Source organism: Tursiops truncatus, chromosome 3, assembly GCF_011762595.2.
Source record: "Tursiops truncatus isolate mTurTru1 chromosome 3, mTurTru1.mat.Y, whole genome shotgun sequence".
Classification (NCBI taxonomy): Eukaryota; Metazoa; Chordata; class Mammalia; order Artiodactyla; family Delphinidae; genus Tursiops; species Tursiops truncatus.
The window spans coordinates 157,661,819-157,688,352 of record NC_047036.1 but is presented as its reverse complement, the minus strand read 5'-3'; the positions used below and the strand labels follow the sequence as shown (position 1 = coordinate 157,688,352).

Below are 26,534 nucleotides of genomic sequence, written 5' to 3'. Positions count from 1 at the left end.
TCCTATACCTGGATCCAGGTTTGTCTTGTGGTGGCTCAACAGTTAATCCTGGGCTCCCTTTTGGCCTCAACAACTGGGACTTGTCCTCTTAAATTATCTTTGGGTCTGACCCCATTTTCCACATGCCTCCCCCCGAGTTTGGTCTTGATTTGTTCCTGCGGTAGCCTCCATGATAAATTTGCTCTCCAACTGCCCAACAATGTTACCAGATTGTGTGATGCCTAACCCCTAAGTGGCATGACTTCAGCTAGTACTAGGACTAGCAATCCCCATGGGAGAAGGGCACATTTACCTTTTCAGTTTCCCACAGTCCTTCTGTCACTTTGAGGAAGAAGTCTCATCAGTTGCTAATCTCCCTTTGTATATACATTGAGTGCTAAGAATCTTGGCCTAGAAGCCATGCCAACATTGTTTTCATTGTCCTTATTTTTACACTGACTTTCTCTTTATAGCAGTTGGTGCTGGTTTTTAAGTTAATGACTTTTTTCTTTTAATTTTGAAATTTTTCATAGCTACAAAAAGTAGATTCACCAATTAACATTTTGCCACACTTGTTTTATTTATCGATGCACAGGTTTGTTTTTTTTCCCCTCAGTCCTTTGAAAGTATGTCGCAAATGTGGTATCTTACCTTGTGTACTTCAGCAAACATCTCTTTGAGAATAAAGGCATTTTCTTGAAAGCAGGGACTCCAACAGATATTTGTATACCCATGTTCATAGCAGTATATCATGATGGTGAAAAAGTGGAAGCAACCCAAGTGTCCGTGGAGGGATGAGTGAACAAATATGTTGTATCTATACGATGGAATGTTATTCAGCCGTGAAAAAGGAAGGAACTTCTGATACATGCTACACATGGATGAACCTTGAGGACATTTTGTTAAGTAAAAGAAGCCAGACACAAAAGGACAAATCCTGTGTGATTACACTTATATCAGGTACTTAGAGTAGTCAGATTCATAGAGACAGAAAGTAGAATGGTGGTTACTAGGGGCTGGAGGGAGGAGGAAATGGGGAGTCAGTGTTTAATGGGTATGGAGTTTCAGTTTTGCAAGATGAAAGTAGTTCTGGAGCTGGACAGGGGTGATAGTTGCCCAACAGTGTGATTGTACTTAATGTCACTTATATGCTTAGAAAGGGTTAAAATGGTAAATTTCATATTATGTGTATTTTGCCACAGTAAAAGGATAAGTAATATAAAAGGTGTAAGTTTTTATTTTTATTTTTTAATGGCATTGTCCTATAAAACCACAATAAACGTAGTGGAAAATCAACAATAATTGCGTCCCATATTAAGAATTCCCATGTTGTCTCCCAAAATGTCTGTCTCCCATTCAGACAGGTTCACACATTGCATGTGATATGTTAATGTTTTCTTTTAAATAAGTATATTTGTTTATAAATAGCAAGTTGGTGTAAAGCACAGGTGGATCTGTATGTGATGAAGGTGGTGGGTGTGGACTGACTAGGGTCACACCAACCCTGAATGTGTAATGGTCTGGGTCCCTTTGGCACTGGAGCTGAGTTCCTAATATGTATGCCCCAGCCCTCCTAGCTTCTGCAGGAGGAACCTTCTACATCTTTACAGTAAGATCAGCCCTAATCTCTTGGGGCTCTTGAACATCATCAAAATGATGAGTTGCGGGCTTCCCTGGTGGCGCAGTGGTTGAGAGTTCGCCTGCCGATGCAGGGGACACAGGTTCGTGCCCCAGTCCGGGAGGATCCCACATGCTGCAGAGTGGCTGGGCCTGTGAGCCATGGCCGCTGAGCCTGCTCGTCCGGAGCCTGTGCTCCGCAACGGCAGAGGCCACAACAGTGAGTGGCCTGCGTACTGCCAAAAAAAAAACCAAAAAAAAAATGATGAGTTGCAACTGGAACTGAGGAATTGAATTTTTAAATTTTATTGAATTCTAATTAAGATTTTAAAACGCATGCCCATTTAGTTTTGGAGAACATTGAAGTATGTTTGGAACATCTTGGGTATGTGAATCTACTTTTTCTTTTTTTTTTTTGGCCACGCCGTGTGGCATGTGGGATCTTAGTTCCCTGACCAGGGATCGAACCCATGCCCCCTGCAGTGGAAGTGCAGAGCCCTAACCACTGGACTGCCAGGGAAGTCCGTGAATCTACTTTTTTAACTTTAAACTTTATAAAATCTACATACAGAGCAAATATTTTGAATGAAAAGTTAGCTCCTGAATTGAGATGTGCTGAAAGTGTGGAGTACGCATGGATTTTAGACATTTAGTATGAAAAAGTAAAATGTCTGTTTCTTATAGTGGTTACACATTGAAATGATATTTTGGGTATATTGGGTTCAGTGAAATATACTGTTAACTCACTTGACTGATCACATTTATTTCTATCAGGCACATGTAGATATAGTACAAGTGTGAAGGATCTCTTCCTCTGTGCAGCAGCCTGCATTGCCACCCTCCACCAGGTCCTCCTCTGACTTCCTTTTCTAGGCTCCTAAAGACTTTGGGCCCTGTTGTTTTTTGGTGAATTCTCAGCTGGATTCTCTTTCTCATTTCTGTCCTGTCCTAATAAGGCCTAGGGGCCTCTGAGCCCTTGACACTGGGCACACCTCTTGAAGCCTTTGCTTCTCCACTAAGTGTTAGACTGGTGGAGGGAAGGGGCCCAGATGAATCTATCATCTGCGTAAGGCTTCTAGGGGGTGGGAGGAACGTGGCAACCCATCTACGTTACTGGTTACATGGGAGGAGAACACTTCTCTGCTCCTCTTCTGTGTAGCTCTTTGTCCCAGGTCCCAAGCAGCACAGAGAGATGGGAATCATTGGTGGGAGGACATTGAGACCCCAGAGAGGGTAGTGGGGGCACCAGCCCAGTTCAGCTCTGCTCTCTGGTGGGTGAGACACGCCGGGCATTGAGTCTAGAAGAACTCATAGAATGCCAGAGAGTTATGTGGAGAGGTAGGGAAGGGCCATGGACCTCAAGCTGCTTAGCATTGTGGGTCTCCAGCTTTCCCCGTGCACGGCTTGCAAACCAGTTAACTAAACCCAGTGAGTGCAGGTGGCGTTTTCACTGAGATGTGCGTGTGCACACATTTTCATTTTTTTATTCAGTCATTCTGTGCACTAGATCTTGGTTTGAAGCTTCATGTGTGATGAACGTTAGTTCCACACCCTTAAATGTTATTCCTGATTTTAATAAAAAAGTGACAAGGAGTTCCAGGAAATGCTGCAGGTTCATTGGGAGTGTGATAGTCTGTGTACTGGGGCAGGGGTTTTGGTTTCTGATGGGCTGAGAGCGCCTCACCAGTGAGCAACTCTTATTTTCTTAAGTGGATGCTAAGGACAAGCTGACCTGACCATGTCTGCCAAGGAGTAAACTTGGGCTGTGCAGCAGAATATGAGTCTGTGAAATTCTGCTGCAGCTGAGGTCCCCTGGGGCACAGCACACAGGGCTGACTTTGCCAGTGGCCACTGCCTGTGGCAAGGCCCAGCTGCCCAGAGCAGAGTGGCTGGAGGCTTGGGATGGGAGGATGGGGGGCACCCCACCCCCACCCCCCACCTTAGAGATCAAACATGCTTTGTGGTGTTTGACCTTTTCTCTTCAGCACCTGTATCCACTTTTCTGTCTGTGTCAGAGTTGGGGCACTTGACCTCTGTGGATCATTTACTTCAGTGGGAGTTAGGTGGAATTAATGGCAAGCAGAAACATTAGTTTTCACAAAGAAACAGATCCCTGTCAAGTTCTTTGCTTCCCTAGCTGTTCTCATCTGAAATAGTGTGAGTTTTGTCCCTGATTGTCTTCTTTGCACTCTGAAAGTTGCTGAGATCTAGAGGAGGTTGGTTATTTAAATCCACACATCCATCTGAAACTGACATGGTTAGATCCTGAGGGCAAAAGTAAACATTGAATGTTTGCTGAGGGCAGGGACCTCCTTGCAGTGCATGGAGGTGGCTTGCCCTTACCTGAGAGGAGAAGCACCTGTCTGGAAGTCAATGGTGTGTGGAAGCCAGGGCCACTCGGCTTGTTTCCCTGGGGCTGCTTGACTGTTAGAGCACCAGCCTTTGCTGTAACCTTGGCAGTGCATGTCTAGTTTAGACACTGTCAGCTCTCATTGTTATTTGGGTTCTGTACCTGATGAAAGGTGAGGCAAGGTAAGAGGAAAAGTCATCTTAGCTGGAGCCACCTCTTGAGAGTGCCTGATAATGACAGATGTATCCTTCTTTTTCTCAGATCTTTCTTTTAAAATTCAGCTTCACAGTGAAGGTCAGAGGGTAATATCATTAAAGAAGAGGTCACCCATAAGCCTTAGCTCTTCATCAAGGTAACTAGGCTCTCCTGCATCTCTAAACTCTGAGTCAGTGTGTGCCCTTGTCCTTGATAGATGTGTCTGTTCCTGGCTCCTTGGTGTGTCTCCATGTCTCCTCTTGGCCTTTGAGGGGCTGATTAGGCCTTCCCTCTCAGTGAGGAGTCTTGGTGGTCAAGGCTGAAGTGTCACTTGGATGTCAGGATAATGGTGTCTCTGGAAGCTCTTGTGTTAGCCATCTTCCTGGGCCCCTTTTTTCCCCAGTAAGTGTAGTCTTGAGTCTGCCTCTCAGCTACCATTCTGCTGCTTTGAAGAGAAGCTTAGAGACATGATGTGCTCTTGTGGGGATATCTCTCACCCTGTTAGCCTTGCATACTCATGGAGGTTGCTTCCCAGGGAATGAAATTGTAGGAAAGTTGGTTGGAATGTCACCTTTCCCACTCATGGGTCTATTCATCAGTTTTATGTTGTTTCCACTTAAACATAGCAGGACTAACTGTGTGCCTGTGAGCTGGCATGTTCTGGAACATTTCAGCCACAGACAGTAAACTACCTCTCGCCCATGTGCTGCTACCCATCGGGTCTTGGAGGTTGTTCATCGTCTGCACTTCATTTACCTTCCTCTTTGCCTCCCAAATTCCCAAACAGCTTGACTTTGACCACTTGCTTGGAGGTCAGCACTAACATGTTTCCCTGGTGTTTGGCGTGCTAGAAAACACCATAGTTGTTTTTTCTGTACTAGTTTTAAATTTCATTCATGAGGACCATGAGCTTGGATTTTATCCTTTTGTTGGAAATGGGAGGGTTCCAGAGAACCAATGTGATGTCACTCTCAAAAGCTTTCTGATCTACACCCAGGCCACCCAAGACTGTACTTTGAGCCTTGTTTGGTTAATCCTAGTTTCTCACTCTTAGACATTTTCTTCACTTCAGTACTTTATCTTTAGCGAAGTGAACACCATCTCCCATTCTTGCTTCCTTGCAGATTCTTCTGTTCTCCATCGTTACCTATGCTTCCTTCCTACTGGGGAACTCTCATCTAGGCAGAGGAAGTGCCTGGCGTCACTGCCTGCCTTGGCTTTGCAATCTGCATGACTCTGTGGCTATATTGGAGTCCACCTCTCAAAGCAGGATTTTTCTACATGAAATAATAGCCTGTTTTGTTGGCATTTCATATTGTAGTGTCGGTTAATCTCAGTGTTGCATACACCAGAACAGCTCTTTTGGAAAACAAAATCACTTAAAAATAAAAGGTTTAAAAGTAATGGCAGACAGAGAAGTAGGAGTAATAACTTTACAAGAGGCAACCAGAAGAAAATGTCAGTCTTACCTTACCTATGAAGGGCACAACCTGAGACCTAGGTCAGTGGGAATGCAGAGTTTGAATTAATGGCACTGTATTTCTGTCAGTCTTCCAGCCTCTAACTTGGAGACTTGGCCAGGTCAAGCCTGCTAGTTGCGGCGAGCAGGGGCTACTCTTTGTTGCAGTGCACAGGCTTCTCATTGCGGTGGATTCTCTCGTTGTGGATCATGGGCTCTAGGCACGTGGGCTTCAGTAGTTGCGGCACACAGGCTCAGTAGGTGTGGCTCACGGGCTCTGGAGCACAGGCTCAGTAGTTGTGGCGCACGGGCTTAGTTGCTCTGTGGCATGTGGGATCTTCCCAGAGCAGGGGTCAAACCCGTGTCCCCTGCATTGTCAGGCAGATTCTCTACCACTGCGCCATCAGGGAAGCCTCTGTTCGTTGGTTTTTAAATGTAAATAGGTGTAGTGGTCCACAGACCCACCACCATACACTTCATTTTATGGTTTCACGTACTCACCCACTTGTATATCTTTACCTAATTTCATCTGTATTGTGCATTTTACTTTTCTAACATAGCATTTTGTCACCTACATTTCCCTCACCTTGACGCAAAGTCTAGAAATCTATGGAACGGGTTGCAAACTGAGGCCTGTGGGCCAGTCTGAATTTTATCGGCACATGGCCATAGCTATTTGTCTAAAGATTGTTAGCAGGCTGCGTTCATGATATGGCAACGGTAGAATGAGGAATTGTAAAGACTGTATGTCTTGCACAGCTGAGTATATTTACTATCTGGCGCTTTGTAGGAAAAATTAGCCTCCCCCTGCTGTTTTAGTAGTTTTGATCTTCCCCATATCAAAGTTTTGGTTTCTTTTTAACTGCATGCCCATCTCAGGAACATTTTAAATTCACACATTGTCTGCCCAGATTTAACCATCAACACCATGATGTAAGCCGTGTGTCACGGTGGAACCTTTTACTGTACCTCCAGCTGCTGGCAACTTTCATAGGGAAAAGATGGTGTAAAACTTTCACTGCCCCTAATTTAATGTGCCTGCTGATTGGTTTCTAAAGCAAAGGGACTGGAATTCTCATTGACGGGGCGGGGTTTGTGGCCTGCTGGGGTCTGGCTCCTGGTCTTCCTGGCTGCAAGGTCCTTGTGGGCCTGGTTCCCTCCAGTGGGGGACAGAGAGCTAGAGTGTGTCTACACACCCTTAGCAGGAAGGCTAGCTCATCTCCGCTTTGGGTCGCCTGGTTCAAGGCAGCTGCCAGCTTGAGTCTGAGGTGATGGGGCCCTGCTTGGCAAGTCCATGGGGCAGGGGGACGGGGCATGTACAAGCTGCATGAAGGAGGATTAAGGCTTCTAAGAGCTGCCTCAGCACACAGCCACTGGCCAGACTCCAGAAACGTCAGTCTGGCTGATGACACGAGCACTGTTCTTAGCAGCCGCCTGAGCCGGTCAGATGGAAAAGTAATCCTGTTTGTGCTTCCCTTCTGACACAGATCACACTGTGGAACGGGCCTTCACTGTGAATGGGGGAAGTAGCTTCTGCTCTGGGACCAGGAGGAAAACATACCTTCTGATATTAGTGTTCCATAGTCAGTGTAACTAACATTTCAAGGAAGATGTTCCTAGCACAGGATAAGATTTACTGCAGATTGACTAGTATTGAGAAATTGCCAGGTTTTTACCAAAGTCAGGGTCCCCCATCCCCTTCTCTGTCTGTGGTTAGACTCTTTCTCTTGCCTCCCAAGTGATTCTTTATAAGAGAACCTTGCAGTGATGGGGAAGGGTCTTCCTTTGTCTGAAGGGTGAATGCTACTGTGAACTTGTAATTTCTTGAGAGACTGGGGTCAGCTGGCATTGGCCAGCATTTTACTTGACATGAAACAAATTCAAGCCATAGCCACTCTGACCATTTACTGCTTGGGAAGCATAAATAATTAGGTCTCTACTCCTTGACCACCTCCCCTCCATGGCATCAGCAGGGAAGTGTACCGCTGATTTCACCCATGATGTGGGCCAATTCACAGATAGCCAGGTGCTGCGAGAATTATCTTGACTTTGATTTGTGTGCGGGGGTGAAATTCTTTGGAACTTGCTTGAGGGTCATGTGACATTCAGCTGCTTCTGCAGAAAGGGAAAGTCTGTTGATTAATACATGCCAGGACATGGATGTGGGGTGCCCTCAGCCAAACAACAGACCCTCTGGGCCCAGCAGTTGGCTAGGCCTTTGCCCCTGGGCTTGGTGAGCAGAGGCAGCTGTGGAGCAGAGCACTCAAGAGACAGACAGCCCTAGGTGACCTTCTGCTGACCAGACCACCACCCACTCTGTTTCTTTGTTGCCAGGAGGATGAAGATGAAGGTGATGAGGCCACCACCTCCCATGTAGGCTTGCTGTGAGGATTAAATAAGTGTTCAGTACAGCGCGTCAGCCCAGGAAGCAGCAGTTACCTACTGGCGAGCTTATCTAGGCCCTAGCAGAGATGTGTGTGTTGGTAGCTCGCATAAAGCTCTGCTGAGTATGGTCACTGTATTTCATGGGAGAGTTCATGAAGCTTTCCAGTTAATCTGCACTGTTCCTGCCTTCCCTTGCATCTTGCTCCCGGCGTGCTGTATCACTTTAGGATGGAGGTGAGTGAATGGACAGGACAGAGTCAAGGTGGGGTCACTGGGCTTCGTGGGCCCTCTGGGACACCAGGAGTTAAGGTGGAACTACAAGTACAGAGTGTAACTGTCAGCCTCTCACAATGGACGGAACTGGAACTGAATCTCCAGGAATCAGCCTTTCTCTTTTCCTCTGTTGCTTGCTTTCAGAAGCCTAGACCCAAGCCTACCCCATGTCTGTCTCGCCTCCTAATCTCCAGGAAAGAAAGTGTTTCTGTTGAAATTTGAAAAACATTGCAATTGTGTTGGCTGCTAAATACTATCTGTCCTTAGATGAGTTGGAATGATAGCAAACAATATCCTTGAAAGCAGGAGTGCTTAATCAGGGGTCTATAAACATAGGAAAAGAACTGACATTTTTATTTTCATTAGCGCACCCAGAGGTTCCCAAACTTTCTTGGTTCACAGCATCATTAGCATCTCAATTTTTTCATCATGATCTTAGGCCAAAGGAAATACCTAACAATTTTGTTTATTAGGTAGTTAGATACAAACAACTGAATAAATACTAATGTCCCAACAATGGTATAGCTGTTTTGGAGGGGAGGGCACATAAATTGAAGGGAAAAATATGATATTCTTGGATTACTACAGCCAGTTCCTTATGGAATGTGTGTGCCTGTTGGGTACCGCACAACTCCTCAAACCTTAGAACCAGAACCTTAGACACCTGCCATCCACATTTCCTATCCCACGTTAGTTTTTACATGGTACAGTTGTCCCTTGGTATCAGTGGGGGATTCATTCTAGGACACACATAACAGACACACACTGCTAGGCACCCAAATCCGCAGGTTCTCAAGTCCCTTATATTGCAGCAACATGGATGGACCTAGAGATTTATATTAAGGGAAGTAAGTCAGACAGAGAAAGACACATGTTGCTTATATGTGGACTCTAAAAAAATGATACAAATGAACTTACAAAACAGAAAGAGTCACAGGTGTAGAAAACAAACTTACGGTTACCAGTGGCGAAAGGGGAGGGGAGGGATAAATTGGGAGATTGGGATTGACATATACACACTACTATGTATAATATAGATAGCTAATAAGGACCTACTGTATAGCACAGGGAATTCTACTCAGTACTCTGTAATGGCCTATATGGGAAAAGAATCTTAAAAAGAGTGAATGTATGTATACGTATAACTGATTCACTTTGCTATACAGCAGAAACTAACACAACATTGTAAATCAGCTATACTCCAGTAAAAAAAAATATTTTTTTAAATGGCATAGTGTTTGCATGTCCTCTGTCCTGTACTTTAAATCATCTCTAGGTTACTTATACCTAATACAATGTAAGCACTATATAAATAATTGTAAACACTGTGTAAACTCTTTGTAAATAGTTGCCAGTGCACAGCAAATTCAAGTTTTGCTTTTTGGAACTTTCTAGAATGTTTCCCCCCAAATATTTTTGATCTGCTGTTGGTTGAATCTGCAGACACCAAGGGCCAACTGTTTGCTTTTTATCACAGCAACCTAAATTCAGGCTTTGTAAGATATGATACTGTCGAAAGGAATATGGTGCAGTCTAACATTATGAATTACCTTGTGCTGCTGGTTCCCACAGTGCCTCTCTGAGTTACTGTAACACCCTGTGGTCCTTCAACACTCAGTTTGGGAACCAGGACACTGACCATCTAATGTCTCTTCATCTTTTTCTTCTTATTCCTGTAAACTGGGAATATGTTGTAAGATACCTGTTTGGAGTAGATCCAGAAATTAGACACACAGTTGGGTCATGCAGCCTTCTTTGGGTTGGAAACAATAGGTGAAATTCTCTTCCTGTCCCTTGACGTTCAACTATCTCAACACAGTACCTGCTGGCTCCCACCTCGACCACAGATCAGTGTGAAAACAGAGAGGGAAAAGCATATTTGGATCTTTCAGATGTAAAACTTTTGAAGACGGTATACTTTGTCGTGAGAATCCAATTAATTCCTCCATATCTGCAGATAGATTTATAAGTTTGAGTTTTCAGCCTCCTTTCCCCATTGAGCCATGGTGCTGAGAGCCATTCATTTCCTGTAGGACTGAGAGCACACAGAGAGCACCCTGCGTGCACCCTCATTGATTAACTCTGTCCCCACGCATCCCATCTTTTGCACCTGTAAACAGCGTGCTGCTGTGTGCAGGTATAGTTGAGGATGAACTTACTATTCCCTACCCCACAGTCTGGGACTTGTGAAGAACAAAAGCCCAACATGGTCACATGGCCCTTGCACTGTCCCATCCTGCCTGTCCTCCTTTAAGCTCTTCATATGCACTGGTATCTCTCCTGCTTACAGACCTGTGCCTGTGTTATTGCATCAGTTGTGCCTTCCCCTGTCCATCACAAGCCTTGTCCCTCTCTACCTTACCCACCACAGGAGTGCACACCCTCTCTGTCCATGGCCACAGCAACTCTGCCATTCTTTTTCACAATACTCACCCAGGTATTGCTTAATCACTCAAAGAACATCATGTCGACTGCAGAGTCCCTAAGCCTGGCATGTAGCTCTGATGAGATGCATTGGCTGAGCAATTTTCCGTGTGAGACTGTGAGCTGATTTCCTTTTCCAGAGCTTTGAAATTGAGCTAGAAGCCCCAGGGTGACAATCGTGTGTGGTCACTGTAGCCCCTGAGTTGTTCACTGAGTACTTGCTGTGTACTGAAAGGCCAAGAGAAAAGTAAAGATGGCCCTGCCCTTGGGCTCCCAGGTGTGTGTGTGGGGGGCTGACCATCAGAGTCACTAGACAGAGATCAGGGAAGCACCAGGTACAGCAAATGAAAGGCATGAAGGTGACAGAGAAGGTGCCCATTGTGGCCACCATGTCGTTCGGAGTGTTGATGTCAGGGGCTGGGACAGTGCAGGGTAGAGGCGACCACTGTGGGAAGAATTTACCCAAGGTGTCAACCCAGTTGGATCTGTGCCTTAGAAGAGTCGTCCTGTGTGGCTTTCACATAGCGCTGCTCACCAGTGCCTCTCTTTCTTGGCCCACAACAGACTAGAGATTCTGGTGTTTTGCTGCAATATGCATGAATGGCTTCTTAAAGTTTCCCAAGGAGTTTACTTGCCCACAGTCCTGGGAGGGCTGAGCTGCAAGCTACAGACTGTCTGGGTGTGGTTTCTTGAGGTGCGAGTCCTGCCTGGGCCCCAAGTGGGTACAGAACAGAAGTCCAAAGCATCCCATGATTATCCCCATGGCTCAGTTTTCGTATTTCATGATCCCTCACATCGGGGCCATGGGTGTCACCTGTCATTGGTTGTCCTCAGAGCATCGTAAGACAAACTGATATATTTATGGATCCCATCTCATCTGTCAAAACCACGTTATCATGCCTTCTCATTTGAGCTGGCAACCTCCAGCAATTTTTTTCCTTATAAATTGACCTCAGTTGTTACAAGTATGTGGGTCTTGTGCTTAGTTTTTCATGTTACTTAAGATGGGCCAGCCCATCCTGGATGTTTGCATTGGACGCTCCTGGGGGTGCATGTTCAGCTCACAAATGGGGATTTCTCAAAGCTCAACTGAAACTTCCCAGGAATCATGTCAAATTATGGGCCACAGCAGCCCATAATAGAAGTGGCCTATCTTTCCACTTCCTGGGTAAGTTACTTCTCTGTGCCCTGGTTTCCTTATCTTTAAAGTGAGGATGAGGCTAGAAGCAATCTCAGAGTTGTGAGGATTTAAATGTCACTGTCAGATGTGAGCTGGCAGGCTAAAAAGGGTGTTTTAGCCTCTGTGGTAGAGGTAGTGATTTAAAGCAGAGATAAGACAAAGTTAAAGGGTCAGATTTTCTGTAGAAAAAGGTCTGTTCATTTTCTGAGCAGAAAGTTCAGCTTCCTTGGCTCAAGGGCCCATGTGGGCCTGGCTTGAAGGTGAAGGAAAGTGATTGTGTCCAGAGTCCTCCATCCTTTGGCTTTGCTGAGAGTCCATTTGGAGAGAGAACAGGCACAGCCCAGCCCGGAAGCTCCAGAAGTCATTTACCTTGATTTCAGCTTGCCTCGGGGACACTGCTTGAAGGGTTCCAGAATGTCATTACTTAATAGGAAATTTATGGGGCTGCTTCCTCCTGGTGGGATGGGCTTGTCTCGCTCCCCTCCCTCCCCCCAGCAACCTGCGTCCTTGTGGCTGACAGAGCTCCACTGTCCTAGGGCCAGAGCGTCTCCTTCAGGGTGGGGCTGCTCCTGTCCTTTGTGTGCCATAGCTCACCTGGCACATGCTTGGCTGTGTAATTCCTGAGCTGCTTTCTAGGAGACCTCTAGTAGTGGAAACCAAACTGCACATCATTCTTGTTCCTCACTTAATGAGATCCTCACTTAATGCCACCCTCCCTCCCATGCTTGCTTCTCCAGCACATCCAAGACTCCCTTCCTGATGGAGCCAGAGTTACATTCATCCCCTTTTGCTCCTTTGGACATGTTGATCCTGCTGCATGAAAACCCCTCTCCCAAACGACTCCAGGTGTCCTTAAACCCCAGTGACATATTTCCTTCTCTGTGGTGCTGCCCCTCTGTCAATACTTGTGTCCAAGCACTCAGCATATCCTGTATCTTTCTGTATCTGATTTGTGGCCACCGTCTCCCCCTTCTGTCTTACTAGCCCCAAACCCCAGTTTCTGTTGTTGCCCAATAAATGATCGTCCCCATCCACTTACCTATGGAGGGTTTGTGAGGGAGAGTCTCTGCCATCTTGTGGATGCCTCTCCATCCTCCCTCCTTCCAGCAGTTTTCTACAAATTCTTCTAGCCCACTGGCTTCCCCACCTGGAATCTGCAGTAAGTCTTGGCTGGCTCTCCTCTGGAGAGGGTCACAGAGTGAGGCCACAGGCCAGGCTGCCCTCACCACTCCCACTTTATCCTTGTCCTTCCCTGTCTTGATACTTGCATCCTTAACTGTGGGGATTTTTTTCTTTTTTTTTAAATGAGTTTACTGTTTTGTTTATAGTACCTTTATTTTGAAAGGAAGCTAAATCAGGAGCCACACATAGATATCAGTAAAATTAAAACCACGAGAACAGGGCTTCCTGGGTGGCGCAGTGGTTGAGAGTCCGCCTGCCGATGCAGGGGACACGGGTTCATGCCCCGGTCCGGGAGGATCCCACATGCCGCGGAGTGTCTGGGCCCGTGAGCCATGGCCACTGGGCCTGCGTGTCTGGAGCCTGTGCTCCGCAGCGGGAGAGGCCACAACAGTGAGAGGCCCACGTACTGCAAAAAAAAAAAAAACAAAACAAAACCACGAGAACAAAACAGTGATGTTAAATTCCATCCAAATAATAGTATCGTCTGCTGACACCTCTGAGCCCAACCTTTCACACTGGCACAAACAGGGACTTTCCTTGTCAATGCTGGAAGGAGAATAAAAAGAAATGAAAAGAGGGGAGTAAGTAATTAAATGCCATCTACCTAAAGGCAGTCTGTGCTTCCCTGATGGCTTCAGGGACACGGTTCTGTGAACCCTCCTATGGCCCCACCTGAGCCCTAGCATGTCACTCTGCAGGTGGCTATAGACACTGCTTCTCTGAGATTGAGGTCCCACTCTTTATCAACTAAACCTCATAACTTGGAGAAATCTTTTCTCTTTTCCTTGCCCAGTCACTTTAGGAATGAAGGCATGCTTTTTGTCTGCAAAGCTCCATGCACAGCCAAACGCAGCTTCCAGGTACTGCCTCCTTCTGTCGCCTCCTTAGGCTACCCTCACATCCTGCCTTAGGTCAGCAGTGACATGCTCTCAGCCAGATTCCTCCCTTCCTCCCACATTACACTCAGTGTCGAGTGATTCAGCCTAGCCCCTTGTTCTCTCTTCCCTCTGTTCTCTTCTCTGAGCAAGCCCTTTCTGATGATTCTACACCTTATCCCAGCCTTTGGATGCTCCCTCTCCCTGGATCTGTATGTGGCCTCATCCTGCTTTCTTTGGGGTATGTTTACTCAAGTCAGGGCTCCAGGATCCACCCTGTCCTTTCCAAGCTCCCAGCCAGGTGCACTTCATGTACCTCCCTTCCACCAGTAGCACCTCCATCCCCTCTGTCCCACCTTGATTCATTGCATGACACTTCTTCCCAGGACCACATGGTGCTTAGTTCTGGCCATACTTATACCAGAAGTACCCCTGATGGGAAAAGGAAAGTGCCTTGTATCCCCAGAGCCTGAAGCAGGCCTATCCAGTCATGTCTGCCTTTGGAAACTATTGTAGTCCACAGTGCTCCTTCGAGGTTGTTGTGCTATTGCAAAGTTTCATCAACCCATCATCAAATTAAGTTGCTTCGGGAAATGTCCCTTCGTGGTCCTGAACTCCTAGCACACTGCTCTCTTGGCTTCAGGGATGCTTTCACAGGCTGCTGGCCAGCCAGTCTCCACCTCCAGTCCCCATCACATTCTTATGCCAGATGCCCATTTGGTTTTAGCTTTGGGTGTCCCTTCCCCATCTCTAGCACCGTGTGTGCAAGAGAGGTACCAGGGATCGGCTTTGCACCTACAAACCCTCCTTCCTGTAAGTGTTCTTCCTGGGCTGGTGTTCTCCGTGTAGAAAACTTAGAAGTTGTCATAGGAGCTGTCCCTTCCCTCTTGGGTCTTGGGAGTTACCTGGGAGGGCGTAAACTCTAAATTCTTGCTGGCATCTTGAAAGCAGTTGGACATCATTAAATAGTTAAGTTTAGCATCAGATGCAAGACCACATCTAGACACCTAACTCACACTGCTGTAACACGCCCTTCCTCCAGCACTGGACAATTGCTGAGATCCAGAGTCTTTTGCATGCAGTGGCCATGGGCTGCTCCTGCACAGGTTCCCGCCCTGCGGCAGCGTTTTCCTTGGGGCAGCACTCTCTTCATGTGTGCTCTCTGGCCATTTGATAGCTAGACCTGTAATCAACCAGAGCACCCTGGAAGGAAAGCGATCTCCTTGGCCATGTCAGTTTTGTCAGGCCTCGGGCCAAGAGGTCCAGCTCTCCACAGCCCCCCATGATGAACTCACCACTGAGTTGCTTTTACATAGCAAGTTCTCCCTTGTGCTTTAAAATTCGGTAATTTGCTGGAACTGCATTTACAGAAACCACTGTGAGAACCTTGTTTCAAATTACACTTGGACTGAATTATAAAGTAATTCATCAGCAACTAGAGTGCCTAGTATGTGCTAAGTGTGTTCCAGAAAGAAAGCTGTGACAGAGACAGCCAGCTTGCTGTGTTTTTTCTTGTGCCCTCTGCCTACCAGCTCCTGTGGTCCTAAAAATCTTCCCTCTTTTCCTAAGCCCTTGCCTGACTTCGTCAGCCACAGAGGTTTTCTTACCCTCACTGAACTCCTAGGTTTATTACTGGAGTTGCTCATTACATGCAGGCAGCTCCTAGCTTACTTTCAGTCTTTCTTCCTGCAGGGACTGATCATTCCTTTTTCTTGCCCTCAGAAAGGTGTCGGAAAAATAGTGCACAAAAAGTGCAGATGATCAGTACTTTTGAGCAGATGTTTCTTCTCATTAATAGAGTGAAGAAACTCGACATTCTGAGTAAGGGGTGAGTTAGTGCAGGGGTCCCCAACCCCCAGCATCAGTCCGCGGGCTGTTAGGAACCGGGTTGCACAGCAAGAGGTGAGCGGCGGGCCAGCAAGTGAAGCTTCATCTGTTTCTCCCCATCTCTCACATTACCACCTGAACCATGTCCCCAGCCCCCACCCCCACCCCGCCTTCCGTGGAAAAATTGTCTTCCACGAAACCAGTCCCTGGTGCCAAAAAGGTTGGGGACCACTGGGTTAATGTGTTTCTGAGGGACAGTTTGACATTAAAAACATGAACCCACTGCCCTGTGGTTGTCCTGTTAGAATAACTGGACAGGTGCACAAAGTCGCCCTTGCAGTGATGCTCATGGTGTGTCTTGAAGCAGGTGTTGTTGAGGGCAGTGCACAGGACAGAGTGCTAATGAGGCACTGATGGAGGGGGGACGCTCATGTGCCACCCCCAAGCCCCTAGCGGATCACAGGAGGTGCCCCTCTACACCTTTATAAATAAGCTTTGAAAAGCTGGTTAATAGAACAGTAGGTCAAGTATGGATTCATTTTTATGTTACCACAGTTACCTTGTGGTATTTCTGTAATCAGCAAACATATTATTTAAGTTACCAAGAAAACGTTCTTCATAAGCGTGAGCACTCAGCAGTGGACTGCGTGGGCTAGTCAGGAGTGGGCAGCCTGGCCTTCCTGCTCCGTCCTGCCTGGCCCCCACTCACCAAGTGGAATTACTCACTTGGCTAGATGCTTCATGAACCACAAATACAAATAAGAATTTTAATGAAAACGACATGATTTGGGGCTTGCAAATCATCCTCTCTCATACACAGTGTCCCGTAAAAGCTCTCAGATGTGAAAACTTGGTTTGTCGCATATTGTACCCACTTCCCTGTGAACTCCATAGCTCCCACAGACCCTTCCAGCTCCTGGTTGACTCTAGACTCCATGTCCCGGCCCTCGGAGTTGGTACCTGATCTCTCTTCCCTACTGGATGATGAATCTTTGAGGAGCACACTCACTGGGGCCCTTTTAGTCAGTGCATGGAGTGTCTCCCCAGCCAACCTGATCAGTCTTCACCAGAGGAGCTCAGCCTTTGGAGGCCACAGCCCTGGGGGATGTGTCATTGTGAGTGGCACCCATCTGCTGCCTGGTCTCTGATGGTAGCTTTTCTCTTCCCTTGTAGAGTGCCCAGTGAAGAATGTGATGGGATCAGTAGCATGTCTGCGGAGAGCGGCCCTGGGACGAGATTGAGAAATCTGCCAGTAATGGGGGATGGACTAGAAACTACCCAAATGTCTACAACGCAGGCCCAGGCCCAACCCCAGCAAGCCAACACAGCCAGCACCAACCCCCCTCCCCCGGAGACTTCCAACCCCAACAAGCCCAAGAGGCAGACCAACCAACTGCAATATCTGCTCAAAGTGGTGCTCAAGACACTATGGAAACACCAGTTTGCGTGGCCTTTCCAGCAGCCTGTGGATGCCGTCAAGCTAAACCTCCCTGTGAGTAACTTGGGCAGGGTCCGGGGCTGCCGTCCTCAGGTCTCCTCCTGTGTTGCTCCTGGTGAGGGTGGACTTACGGGAGGGTGGAGATGCCTTTGGAGTCATTGTGAAAAGCGCGAGGTCCAGCTCTGAACTCCAGCACGCACGAGGCCCTTGACTGAGTGCTTTCAGCAGTCCTGATGAATGGAAGTGGGGAAGGAGAGAAAACGTGCTCATTGGCCTAAATAATAACTGGTTTCTTTGATACTAGCATTCTGGGAAATATTCTGTAGAGATGTTGAAACGGGTAGAGGGCTGCTTGCAGCTTGCCTTTCAATTCCATAGGGAGCTAAAGTGGGGTCACTTGGTGGTCCGGGCCCTCCCTCCTCAGATGTGGTCAGCTCGCTTGGCCCAGTAGGTTCAGCAGACGTGGTTGGTCAGATTGTGAGAGGGACTGGCTTGCTGCAGTACCTCTTCTGGTACTGGTGCTGTCGTCATCACCCAGAGCACAGGGCAGGGAAAGGTAGTAGAATAACTCCCAGGGAGCCAAGTACATGGAGGTGGCCTGGATGGAGAGAGGGAGTATGGGTGCAGCTTTGCCTCTGGCTGCCTCTGCACACCCCCTCACACCTGCCCGCCTTGTTGTGGCCATGCTGCACTTGCCTTTGTTCTTTTGTACCCCTGTTCCTCTCCTTTTTCCTTTGAGAGCTTTCCATTTGCCCACATTCCTAGCAAATGTTTCTGGAAACTCAGCTTGTACCTTTAACTGAACCTCGGGAGCAAACAGGATAAATGTGTTAATTTTTTCCTTTCTTCAAAGCATCAATGACTAATGGTCTTTAAATTGCCCTCTGCTGTTTGCCAAATCCCACACACTGACCTGGGCGAGGGAATTGGAATCAGATGATTGTTACAGTTGACCCAGACGTGGGTTTACGAGTTAGAGCTGCATGGGTATAGGATCCTCAGCCTCTGCCAGGCGTCCGGTTTCAAGAAGGAGGGACACACCAGTGTGACCTTCTCCTTGCTTGAAAGTTGCTATGTCTGTAACAGCTGGCCGGTACTCTCTGTCCATTGAATACCCATCATATGCACTCAGGGGAAGAGAGTCAGGAGGGGGAGCTGCAGGTCTGGGTCACGAACCAACTGAGGAAAGGGTATGGGAACAAAAGAAGGGTCCTCACCAAATCTGCACTTCAGAGTTCACTCTCATCATTGACCACAATCAGGAGTAGAGGCAGCGAGCCCGTCACTGCGGGGAGTCTCTTGGGAGAGCTTGCTGTACCAGTTTCTAGCTGGGCTAATGGGCTGGGCCCTGCAGGGTCCACAGGTGAGGTGACCTTCCCAGAGCAAATGCAAAGAATGGGGAGAGAAGGAGCTGGGGGTTGGAATCCAAGGGGGGCCCACAGCTCTTATAGCACTGGAGGGAGGCGGGAGGCCAGGAGAATAAACCGCAGAGAGTAGACCCCCAAGTTTCTACGTCAGAGACTACAGGGAGGTCAAACAGATGAGGATTCCGACCTGACCCTACTGTTGGCCTTTAGGAGGGCATTGGTGACCTTAGGAAGATGTGACGCAGAAGTAGAAACCAGATTCGCGACGGTGTGAATAAGAAGGTGAGGATGTGAAGCCATCATTTCAAGAAACTTGGCTTTGAAGGGAAAGCGCGGCAGGGCCAGATGGAGGAGGGGTTGGTTTGTTACAGGAAGATGCAGAGGGTGCAGAGGCAAGGAGAGCTGAGAGGGTGAAAACTAAGGGGAACTGGGGGGCTTGAGATCCTGAGAAGACAGCATCCCAGCCAGCAGGACAGACACGGGTGGGTAGTCTGTTAGGCCAAGGGGTTTGGGAGTTTGAGGTCATTCTCTGAAGTGGAGGCCAGGCTCCCCAGGGGCCACAGTGTGACTAGATGTCACCCTCAGCAGCTCTGATGTAGGAAGAAGAGAGGGAGAGCTAGGGGCTAACCCTGAGGGGTGGGGCAGGGCTGTTTGGCTGGGAGCAATGTCATACTAATGCCCAGTTTTCCAGGGACACCCCCTTCTCCAGGAAATATTAATAGGGCCACTTCAAAAAAGGGTTCATTCTTTTTCTGTTTTCTGATGCCTTCCAGATCTTTACCTGTGTTTTGGCCCCTGTTCCTTGCTGGGCTTCTTATTAGAATGCTTGTGCCTCTTTCATTCAGAACACATGTACAATTGGATTGTCACGCCCCTAAACCCCTGTCTCCCTTTCAGTCTTCCCAGCCCCCATCCTCTTTTGTCATCGTCTCACCTCCTCCTTCCTACTTTGTCCTCAACCGCTATCCTGTTGGGCCTTGAACCACTTTTGACACACTGAGGCCAATTCAAGCACCTGACACCATTCTAAGTAGACCTTTGGCCGTGGAATAAAATCTAAATTTTCCCTGGGGCAGATATATTTGGACTTGGTTCTCTTGGGAAAGGTGGTCAGAGCAAATGTAACGTAGAAAGTCTGGTTCAGTCGCCCCTTGCGGCTGGGCAGGGCTGTGATCTTCGCCAGCCCTATGTGTATGCCAGTGGCTTCTGTTCCTTTCTCATGATTGTCAGAGCAACTCAGAACCTCACACCGCTTGCTCACCTTTTCAGTATTGTCCACCACTGTTCCTGGGCAGGACCTTGGTGCTTGCTAAAGCATGGGCCTGCCCCTCTGCTGTCAGGCTTCCCCTTGGACTTGGTTCTGATAACTTCACCTGAGTCTAATTGTGGGAGCTTCAGAGAATGTGGTTCTCAGTGGGGCCGACTGGCTGTATGCAGGTCCCTCTTCTTGCCTGGCTCTCTGTGGTCCTTCCACCTGGAAACCTGAGCACTGCCTGATCTGTCCCCAAATTCTTCCTGTGGTTGATTTTAAAAATAAGCGTTTGGTTTTAGAGTAGGTTTAGATTTAGAAAAAGTTATGATGGTAGAAGAGAGTTTGATTTGAAGGGCTTTAGGACATCTACACCTGACGTCTGGCTTCTTCTGTTTAGCACTTGTAGAGTAAGATCTGAAGGTTTGAGGGGTGGGTCTGCTGCCGGGTGGGGGGTCGGGGGGCAGGGGGCAGGGAGGATTGTGTGGTGTTTTTTGTTTTGTTTTTACTAAGGATTGTGAGGGCAGTCCATTTGATTCCTCATCTGGCACTTAACCTGGTTAGTTGTTGAACTGTATCCAGATACTAGTGGATCCTTAGTGGTACACTGCAGGTAAAAGAAATGGAAGTGCGATGAACTGAAGGTAGAGGCTTTTGCTCCTTGGTTCTTTAGTGTGACAGGAAGCAAGGGATCCAGTTGTTATGGGTGGGCTTGAATGCTGGTTCTGTAGGATTTTGCATTTTATTGATGTGGAAAATTTGAAGCAGGGAGAAAGTAGAAATTACCATGGGTTATTTTACCAGATAAGAACCACTTTTTTTTAAAGGTTGTATGCTTTCCGCATTACTTACTAAAAATGAAAGGATATTTTAACATCAAAAAAAATAGAGGAAAACATAGATCTCAGTTAAGACAGAGTAGCCTGTTCCCAGACAGGACAGTTGGCAAACTTGCACATTTTTTCTCTAAATTGCCACCCAGCTTTTAGTAATCCTTCCCTGATCCACTTTATCTTGGGGTCCCCATGAGATGGCTCACTGATACCATGGAAGAGCTTAGGTCTGCATGTCTGTAGAGTGACCTGGAGTGACATCTGCAGGCCCACCTGTGAGTACTGCATGGCTGCAGAGGTGACATTGGCCTTTTGCTCTCTCTGCTCTCCAGGATTACTATAAGATCATTAAAACACCTATGGATATGGGAACAATAAAGAAGCGCTTGGAAAACAACTATTACTGGAATGCTCAGGAATGTATCCAGGACTTCAACACTATGTTTACAAATTGTTACATCTACAACAAGGTGAGATGTGGGGGCTGATAGAGAAGGAGAAGGTAAAGGAGGAGGTGGGCATGTCTGGAACCCATTGGGCAGGGGTGCTGGGTGCAGGTGGGATCAGAGTCCAACGAGAGGAGACCATTGGCGACAGAGGTAAATGGGACCGCTGGTTTTGCCTGTGACTGGGTGTGTTTCTTTTGAGGCCAAAAACATTTTGGTCATGTTTCTAAGCTGTCCTTGTTAGCTGGAAGCGTGTGCTTCTGATACCCTTGGGACTTTGGTTCTTGAGCATGTCTAGTAGAGAAGGTGTGAAAAGGACAGTGACGACGCATTAAAAAGTCTGTTTGGATGACACAAATTGTCAGGAAGGAACCTACCAAGATATAGTTGTACAAAGGTGTGCTCAAACAGAAACCTAAATATGAGAGAGGGTACGGTGGGGCCCACCCGCCGCATCTGGAACTGTGGACATGACCATTGATAGCTAATGGCCATAGAATCAAGTGTTCCCTTACAGGGTCTTACATGTAGACATAAATATCACTTAACCCAGTAGCCAAACCATTCAGCTCGATTGTGCCTTGAAGCCAGATCATTTGTTTAAAGTCTCAGCTCTCACCACTAGGTTTAAGGGAAATGTGGACAGATGAGGTTCTCCATTTAGAGCTGAGTGGGAACAGCATGTGGCAGAGTGGGGACCCATAAGGCAGTGTGAAGTAGACATTTCCCCAAGCCCCAGTGAGCTGCTTTGGCGATATACTAGGGAACATTATTGGAGCCCTGTTCATGTATCTATGGCAAGAAATCCTGTGTAATTCAAATAATTCTAGTGAAGTTGCATTATGTCGAAGGACATAATTAGGCTCTAGTGCAAGGAGGGCCCCTGTGTGTGATTGGCAGTGCTTGATAGATACTTAAGGCATTGGGATGGTTTCTCAAGCCAGAGGTTAAAAGACTAGAGAGGCAGCAGACCTGCAGGCATATGAAGCTTCCATGATGCCAGTTAGGATAGCTATGTTTTGACCCTTTAGGGTTTAGATTGGGGAAGGACCCTGAATATGATGCTCCACACTTTGGGGCATAGGGTGGGGAGCTCTTGTTCTGTCTAGAAAGGTGGGGAGGGCTTTCCAACCCTCACCACATGTGTCTCCTCTTTTAGCCTGGAGATGACATAGTCTTAATGGCAGAAGCTCTGGAGAAGCTCTTCTTGCAAAAAATCAACGAACTGCCCACTGAAGAAACTGAGATCATGATAGTCCAGGCAAAAGGAAGAGGACGTGGGAGGAAAGAAGCAGGTAGGGTACCTTCCGTGTCCCCAGCACTATTAGCTTCACACTGAAATAGCCTGTGGCAAAGTGGGGACCCATAAAGCAGTGTGAAATGGGCATTTCCACAAGCCCCAGTGAGCTGCTTTGGGGCTATACTGGGGAACAGTAAAGCAGGGAAATTGGCTTTATTTCTCCCTAGTCTTTGCCAGCCTTCTCCAATTTCACTGGGAGACTGGGAGTGGTGGGAAGACAACTATATTATACACTCCCTGCCTTGTTGCTGTTTGGGTATGGTGAGGCCAGGTTCATCAGGGGAACCAGCCCAGAGGGTCATATGACCATGTGACCCTCCAGCAAAGTAGGAAAAATTGAACCTAGCCTTTTTTGATGGACTTCAGTTAAAAAGAAAGTACAACTTTTTCAAAGCATTTTTAAATTATTTGAATTCTTCATCCCACCAGTGCTATAGTCAGTCTTTGTTTTTCATTTTCGATAAATTAACCTGATCAAGGGCAGTTTTAATTAATATTCCAGTCCTAGAGCCTTAAGGTTTGTTATTTGAATTATTTATTAATACACTTGTGTTGGAGCCATGTCTGCTATTTGATAGTCTTCTGAAGTCAAGCCCTCTTCGTCTATCTTAGCACCTACCCCTGCCCCCAAGCCTGACACGGGATTCCGAAGGCCAGCTGGTAGGGAGTAGCCTACTCATGAAATGTTTCTGTCTAGGAAAAGTTTAAACAGCTGCCTTCTGCATCTTGCCATCCGCAGCTCCTTGCTGCAGAAAGGTGATGTTTGCAAGGTAGCCTGTGCTGTGAGTTGTTTGCTTCTCTAAGGAGTGGGCTTTCACGTGACTTCCTATCCCATGTGGAAGTGGTGGCTTCATGGGAGCAGAGGGGGTTGGCTAGATCCCTGTAGTGCTGAGGGGTAGCCAAGGAGAGCTGGTCTTGAGGGTCACCCCTTAGCCATGGAACCTGCCCAGAGGCGTCCAGTATCCTTACGACCAAGGAGCCCCATCCTCCCTTCCTGGGACAAGGGGTTTGGTCTTTACATGGGGTGGATGTAGGGCCTCGTGTGTTTCGGCTCACCCACACAACTGCAGGGAGGCAGTCTGAGCCGGTCATGAAGGGCAGCAGCCGTCCAGCCTCCCCCTGTGATTCAGAGAGGTGGGGGTAGCCAATTTCCAGAAACCTTGGCCAGGGCTGCTGATTCCGTCCCCCTGCCAGAAATGCTTACTCAGAAGGCAGTGTTTCTGGGAATGAGGACAGCTCTGCCTGAAAGCACCAAGGAGCATTTTTTTGTTGTCACTGTCCTGGTGCTGACTCTCAGCGTGTGTTTCCTGTGCCTTTGGCTCAAGCCTTCATGCTCGTGAAGGGGTCTCTGTGCCTGAGTCCCCAAGTCAGGACTTGGAGCCAGGACACCCCAGGAAGTGTGGAATGTGGTGTGCCACTGCTCTCAGAGCCCCCTGGGACAGGTGGACAGATTTGGCTGAGGTCCAAGGTATTTAGGCTGGTCTCTTAGACAAATAGTTACAGAGACACTGTGTGCCATGCCCACGCCGATGTGTGCTTGCCACGTGTGGCAGTGTCCCCACAAGGTCAGCCGGCATGCAGACATGGCATCTAACCACCTGTCCCTTTTATGATTGGTAGGGACAGCAAAACCTGGCGTCTCTACGGTACCAAACACAACGCAAGCATCGACTCCTCCGCAGACCCAGACCCCTCAGCAGAATCCTCCACCCGTGCAGGCCACACCTCACCCCTTCCCCGCTGTCACCCCAGACCTCATCGTCCAGACCCCTGTCATGACAGTGGTACCTCCCCAGCCACTGCAGACGCCCCCACCGGTGCCCCCCCAGCCACTGCCCCCGCCCGCACCAGCCCCCCAGCCTGTGCAGAGCCACCCGCCCATCATCGCGGCCACCCCACAGCCTGTGAAGGTGAGCGTCCTGTGCGTGTGTGTGGCCTAGCCTGACCACTGGCTGACTCCGGTCACCTCAGCTAGATGACCCTTGCCTCCCCTTCCACTCCATTATAGTGAGGCTTACAGAAGACAGTCACCTATCCTTGCTGATGCTTCTGGCTCCCAGGGCACTTGTGGGTAGTTAGGACCTGGGGGGATCAAGCTGTGTTTAAATCAGCACAGCCTAAAAGCTGTTGTCTTGCTGACCCACAGATCCCATAATTGTGTAACACCTCCCAGGGGGTTGCTGCCCCCCTTCCCATTTCTAATTTAGACTGCATATTTGCAGATGCTGTCTAAATAGTCTCTGAAATGTGCCTCCCATGGGTGGCCAGAGTGACAGAGGTTGGCTGTGGGAGAGGTCCCTGGCATGTAGGAAACTGCTTTCAAAAGTCTCTTTGGCCTCTGGTGAGCAGATCCCACACTTAGTTGTGTGCTTTCTCCTGCCACTGGCAGGGTCCTGTCCCAGCTGCAGAACAGAGTGGTGGGACAGGGTTTCCCTGTCTTCAGTCCTTCACCTGTGGAATTTACCTTTGGGCCCTGTTCCCTGTGAGTGTTGAGACCCTAGAAAGGACCTGGCTTCAGGAGTGACCCTGAGGGCCCGCTGTGCCGGCCGCTGCCTCTGACCGTGCCTATCGCGCCTGTGCTCTCGGCAGACAAAGAAGGGGGTTAAGAGGAAAGCGGACACCACCACCCCCACCACCATCGACCCCATTCACGAGCCACCCTCACTGCCCCCGGAGCCCAAGACCACCAAGCTGGTGGGCCCCCGGCGGGAGAGCAGCCGGCCTGTTAAGCCTCCGAAGAAGGATGTTCCCGACTCGCAGCAGCACCCAGCGCCAGATAAAAGCAGCAAGGTCTCAGAGCAGCTCAAGTGCTGTAGTGGCATTCTCAAGGAGATGTTTGCCAAGAAGCACGCAGCTTACGCCTGGCCTTTCTACAAGCCCGTGGACGTGGAGGCGCTGGGCCTGCATGACTACTGTGACATCATCAAGCACCCCATGGACATGAGCACGATCAAGGTTAGTGGGTGTGCCCCTGGAGCTGGGGAACGGGCTCCCCGGGACAAGGAAGGCCAGCACCTCTGAGGCCTGTCCAAGAGGAGGGCCCAGTCTTACTAGCTGTCTAGGCTCTTCTCACCAGCCCAGGGAAGCCCAGTGCCCCCTGCTGGAGATTATGGGGACATCATCTGAGATCATGTGGTCATTTTGGTCACAGACAGCAATGCTGCCCTTTCCCTCATCTGAAGATGAGCCCTTTTGTGGCCTTGAGGCCCAGTGCCCATAGATACCTTCACTCGGTAGATGCTCCTGGAGAGTTTGGGGAGTGGTGACTTTGCCAGGCTCTGTGTCATGAAGAAGGCCTTGGTGTCTCTTAGTAAAGGGCACACAAGTGCTGGCATTTTCACTGTAGTATTCTGAGGCCTTTTTGGTTTTGTTTATTTTAAGCCTTTTGGCACTTTTTTCCTTCTGAGAGTGGAGTAAGCCTGCCCAAACGTGGGATGGGCAGAGCAGGGGACATTGCTGTGTTCCTTTTGACCAGCCCTGTCCGATGTCACCAGGACAAGTACAGGCCAAGTCAGAACTGGGCCCAGCCCTCCCTTTGCAGTTCTGGCTTAAGCAGTACCTCTGTGGCTTCTCTGTCCACTTGCCTTTTAGCCAGGCACAGTGGGTGGGTTTGGATGCTAGCAGGGCAGTTCCTCGCCCTGAGACTTGGTGTTGGAGTATCTCCTTGTCCACCTGGTGCTGAGAACTGGGGTGATAACCTCTCCCCACTATGGTCTGGGTTAAACCCAGAGCCATTGAGAAGTTGACTTGCTCCTTCCTACAGGCAGCCCTCCTTGCTGCCACCTCCCCATTGGAGTAGGGGCAGCCATGGCTAACCAGGACCCGTCCTGTCTTTCTAGTCTAAACTGGAGGCCCGTGAGTACCGTGATGCTCAGGAATTTGGTGCCGATGTCCGATTGATGTTCTCCAACTGCTACAAATACAACCCTCCTGACCATGAGGTGGTGGCCATGGCCCGCAAGCTCCAGGTGAGGCTCTGGGGGAGCTCCGGGTGTGGGATCCTGCAGAGGAGCAGGCTGGCTGGGGTCCTGGGTGGGCCAGGCCACTATGGGCCTTGGCAGATTTTGTCACTTGCTTTGGTATAATGCCATGTTGCTTTGGAAGAGTGGACTAAAGTCAGGATAACACATAAATTTTACATTAGGATTATTTCCT

At 48.4% G+C, this 26,534-nt stretch overlaps 1 protein-coding gene across 11 annotated transcripts in view; it reads left to right on the top strand.

Moving 5' to 3' along the window:
• Window positions 1-26,534, top strand: part of BRD4 (bromodomain containing 4) — an 81,897-nt gene that overhangs the window by 30,615 nt on the left and 24,748 nt on the right. For 5 of the 11 annotated variants that reach the window (XR_012331027.1, XM_033853783.2, XM_073802979.1 and 2 more), the window contains exons 2-8: window positions 7,935-8,219; window positions 16,920-17,238; window positions 20,966-21,103; window positions 22,239-22,374; window positions 24,000-24,289; window positions 24,969-25,334; window positions 26,219-26,347. Coding sequence is in view for 10 of the 11 variants with exons in the window: in XM_033853783.2 (XP_033709674.1) it covers window positions 8,110-8,219; window positions 16,920-17,238; window positions 20,966-21,103; window positions 22,239-22,374; window positions 24,000-24,289; window positions 24,969-25,334; window positions 26,219-26,347 (1,488 nt within the window). In the remaining variant the exon portion in view is untranslated. Of the gene's footprint in view, window positions 1-7,934; window positions 8,220-16,919; window positions 17,239-18,761; window positions 18,834-20,965; window positions 21,104-22,238; window positions 22,375-23,999; window positions 24,290-24,968; window positions 25,335-26,218; window positions 26,348-26,534 lie in introns of those variants that run through there. The other 6 variants (XM_033853784.2, XM_033853785.2, XM_033853787.2 and 3 more) reach the window with 5 other exon arrangements.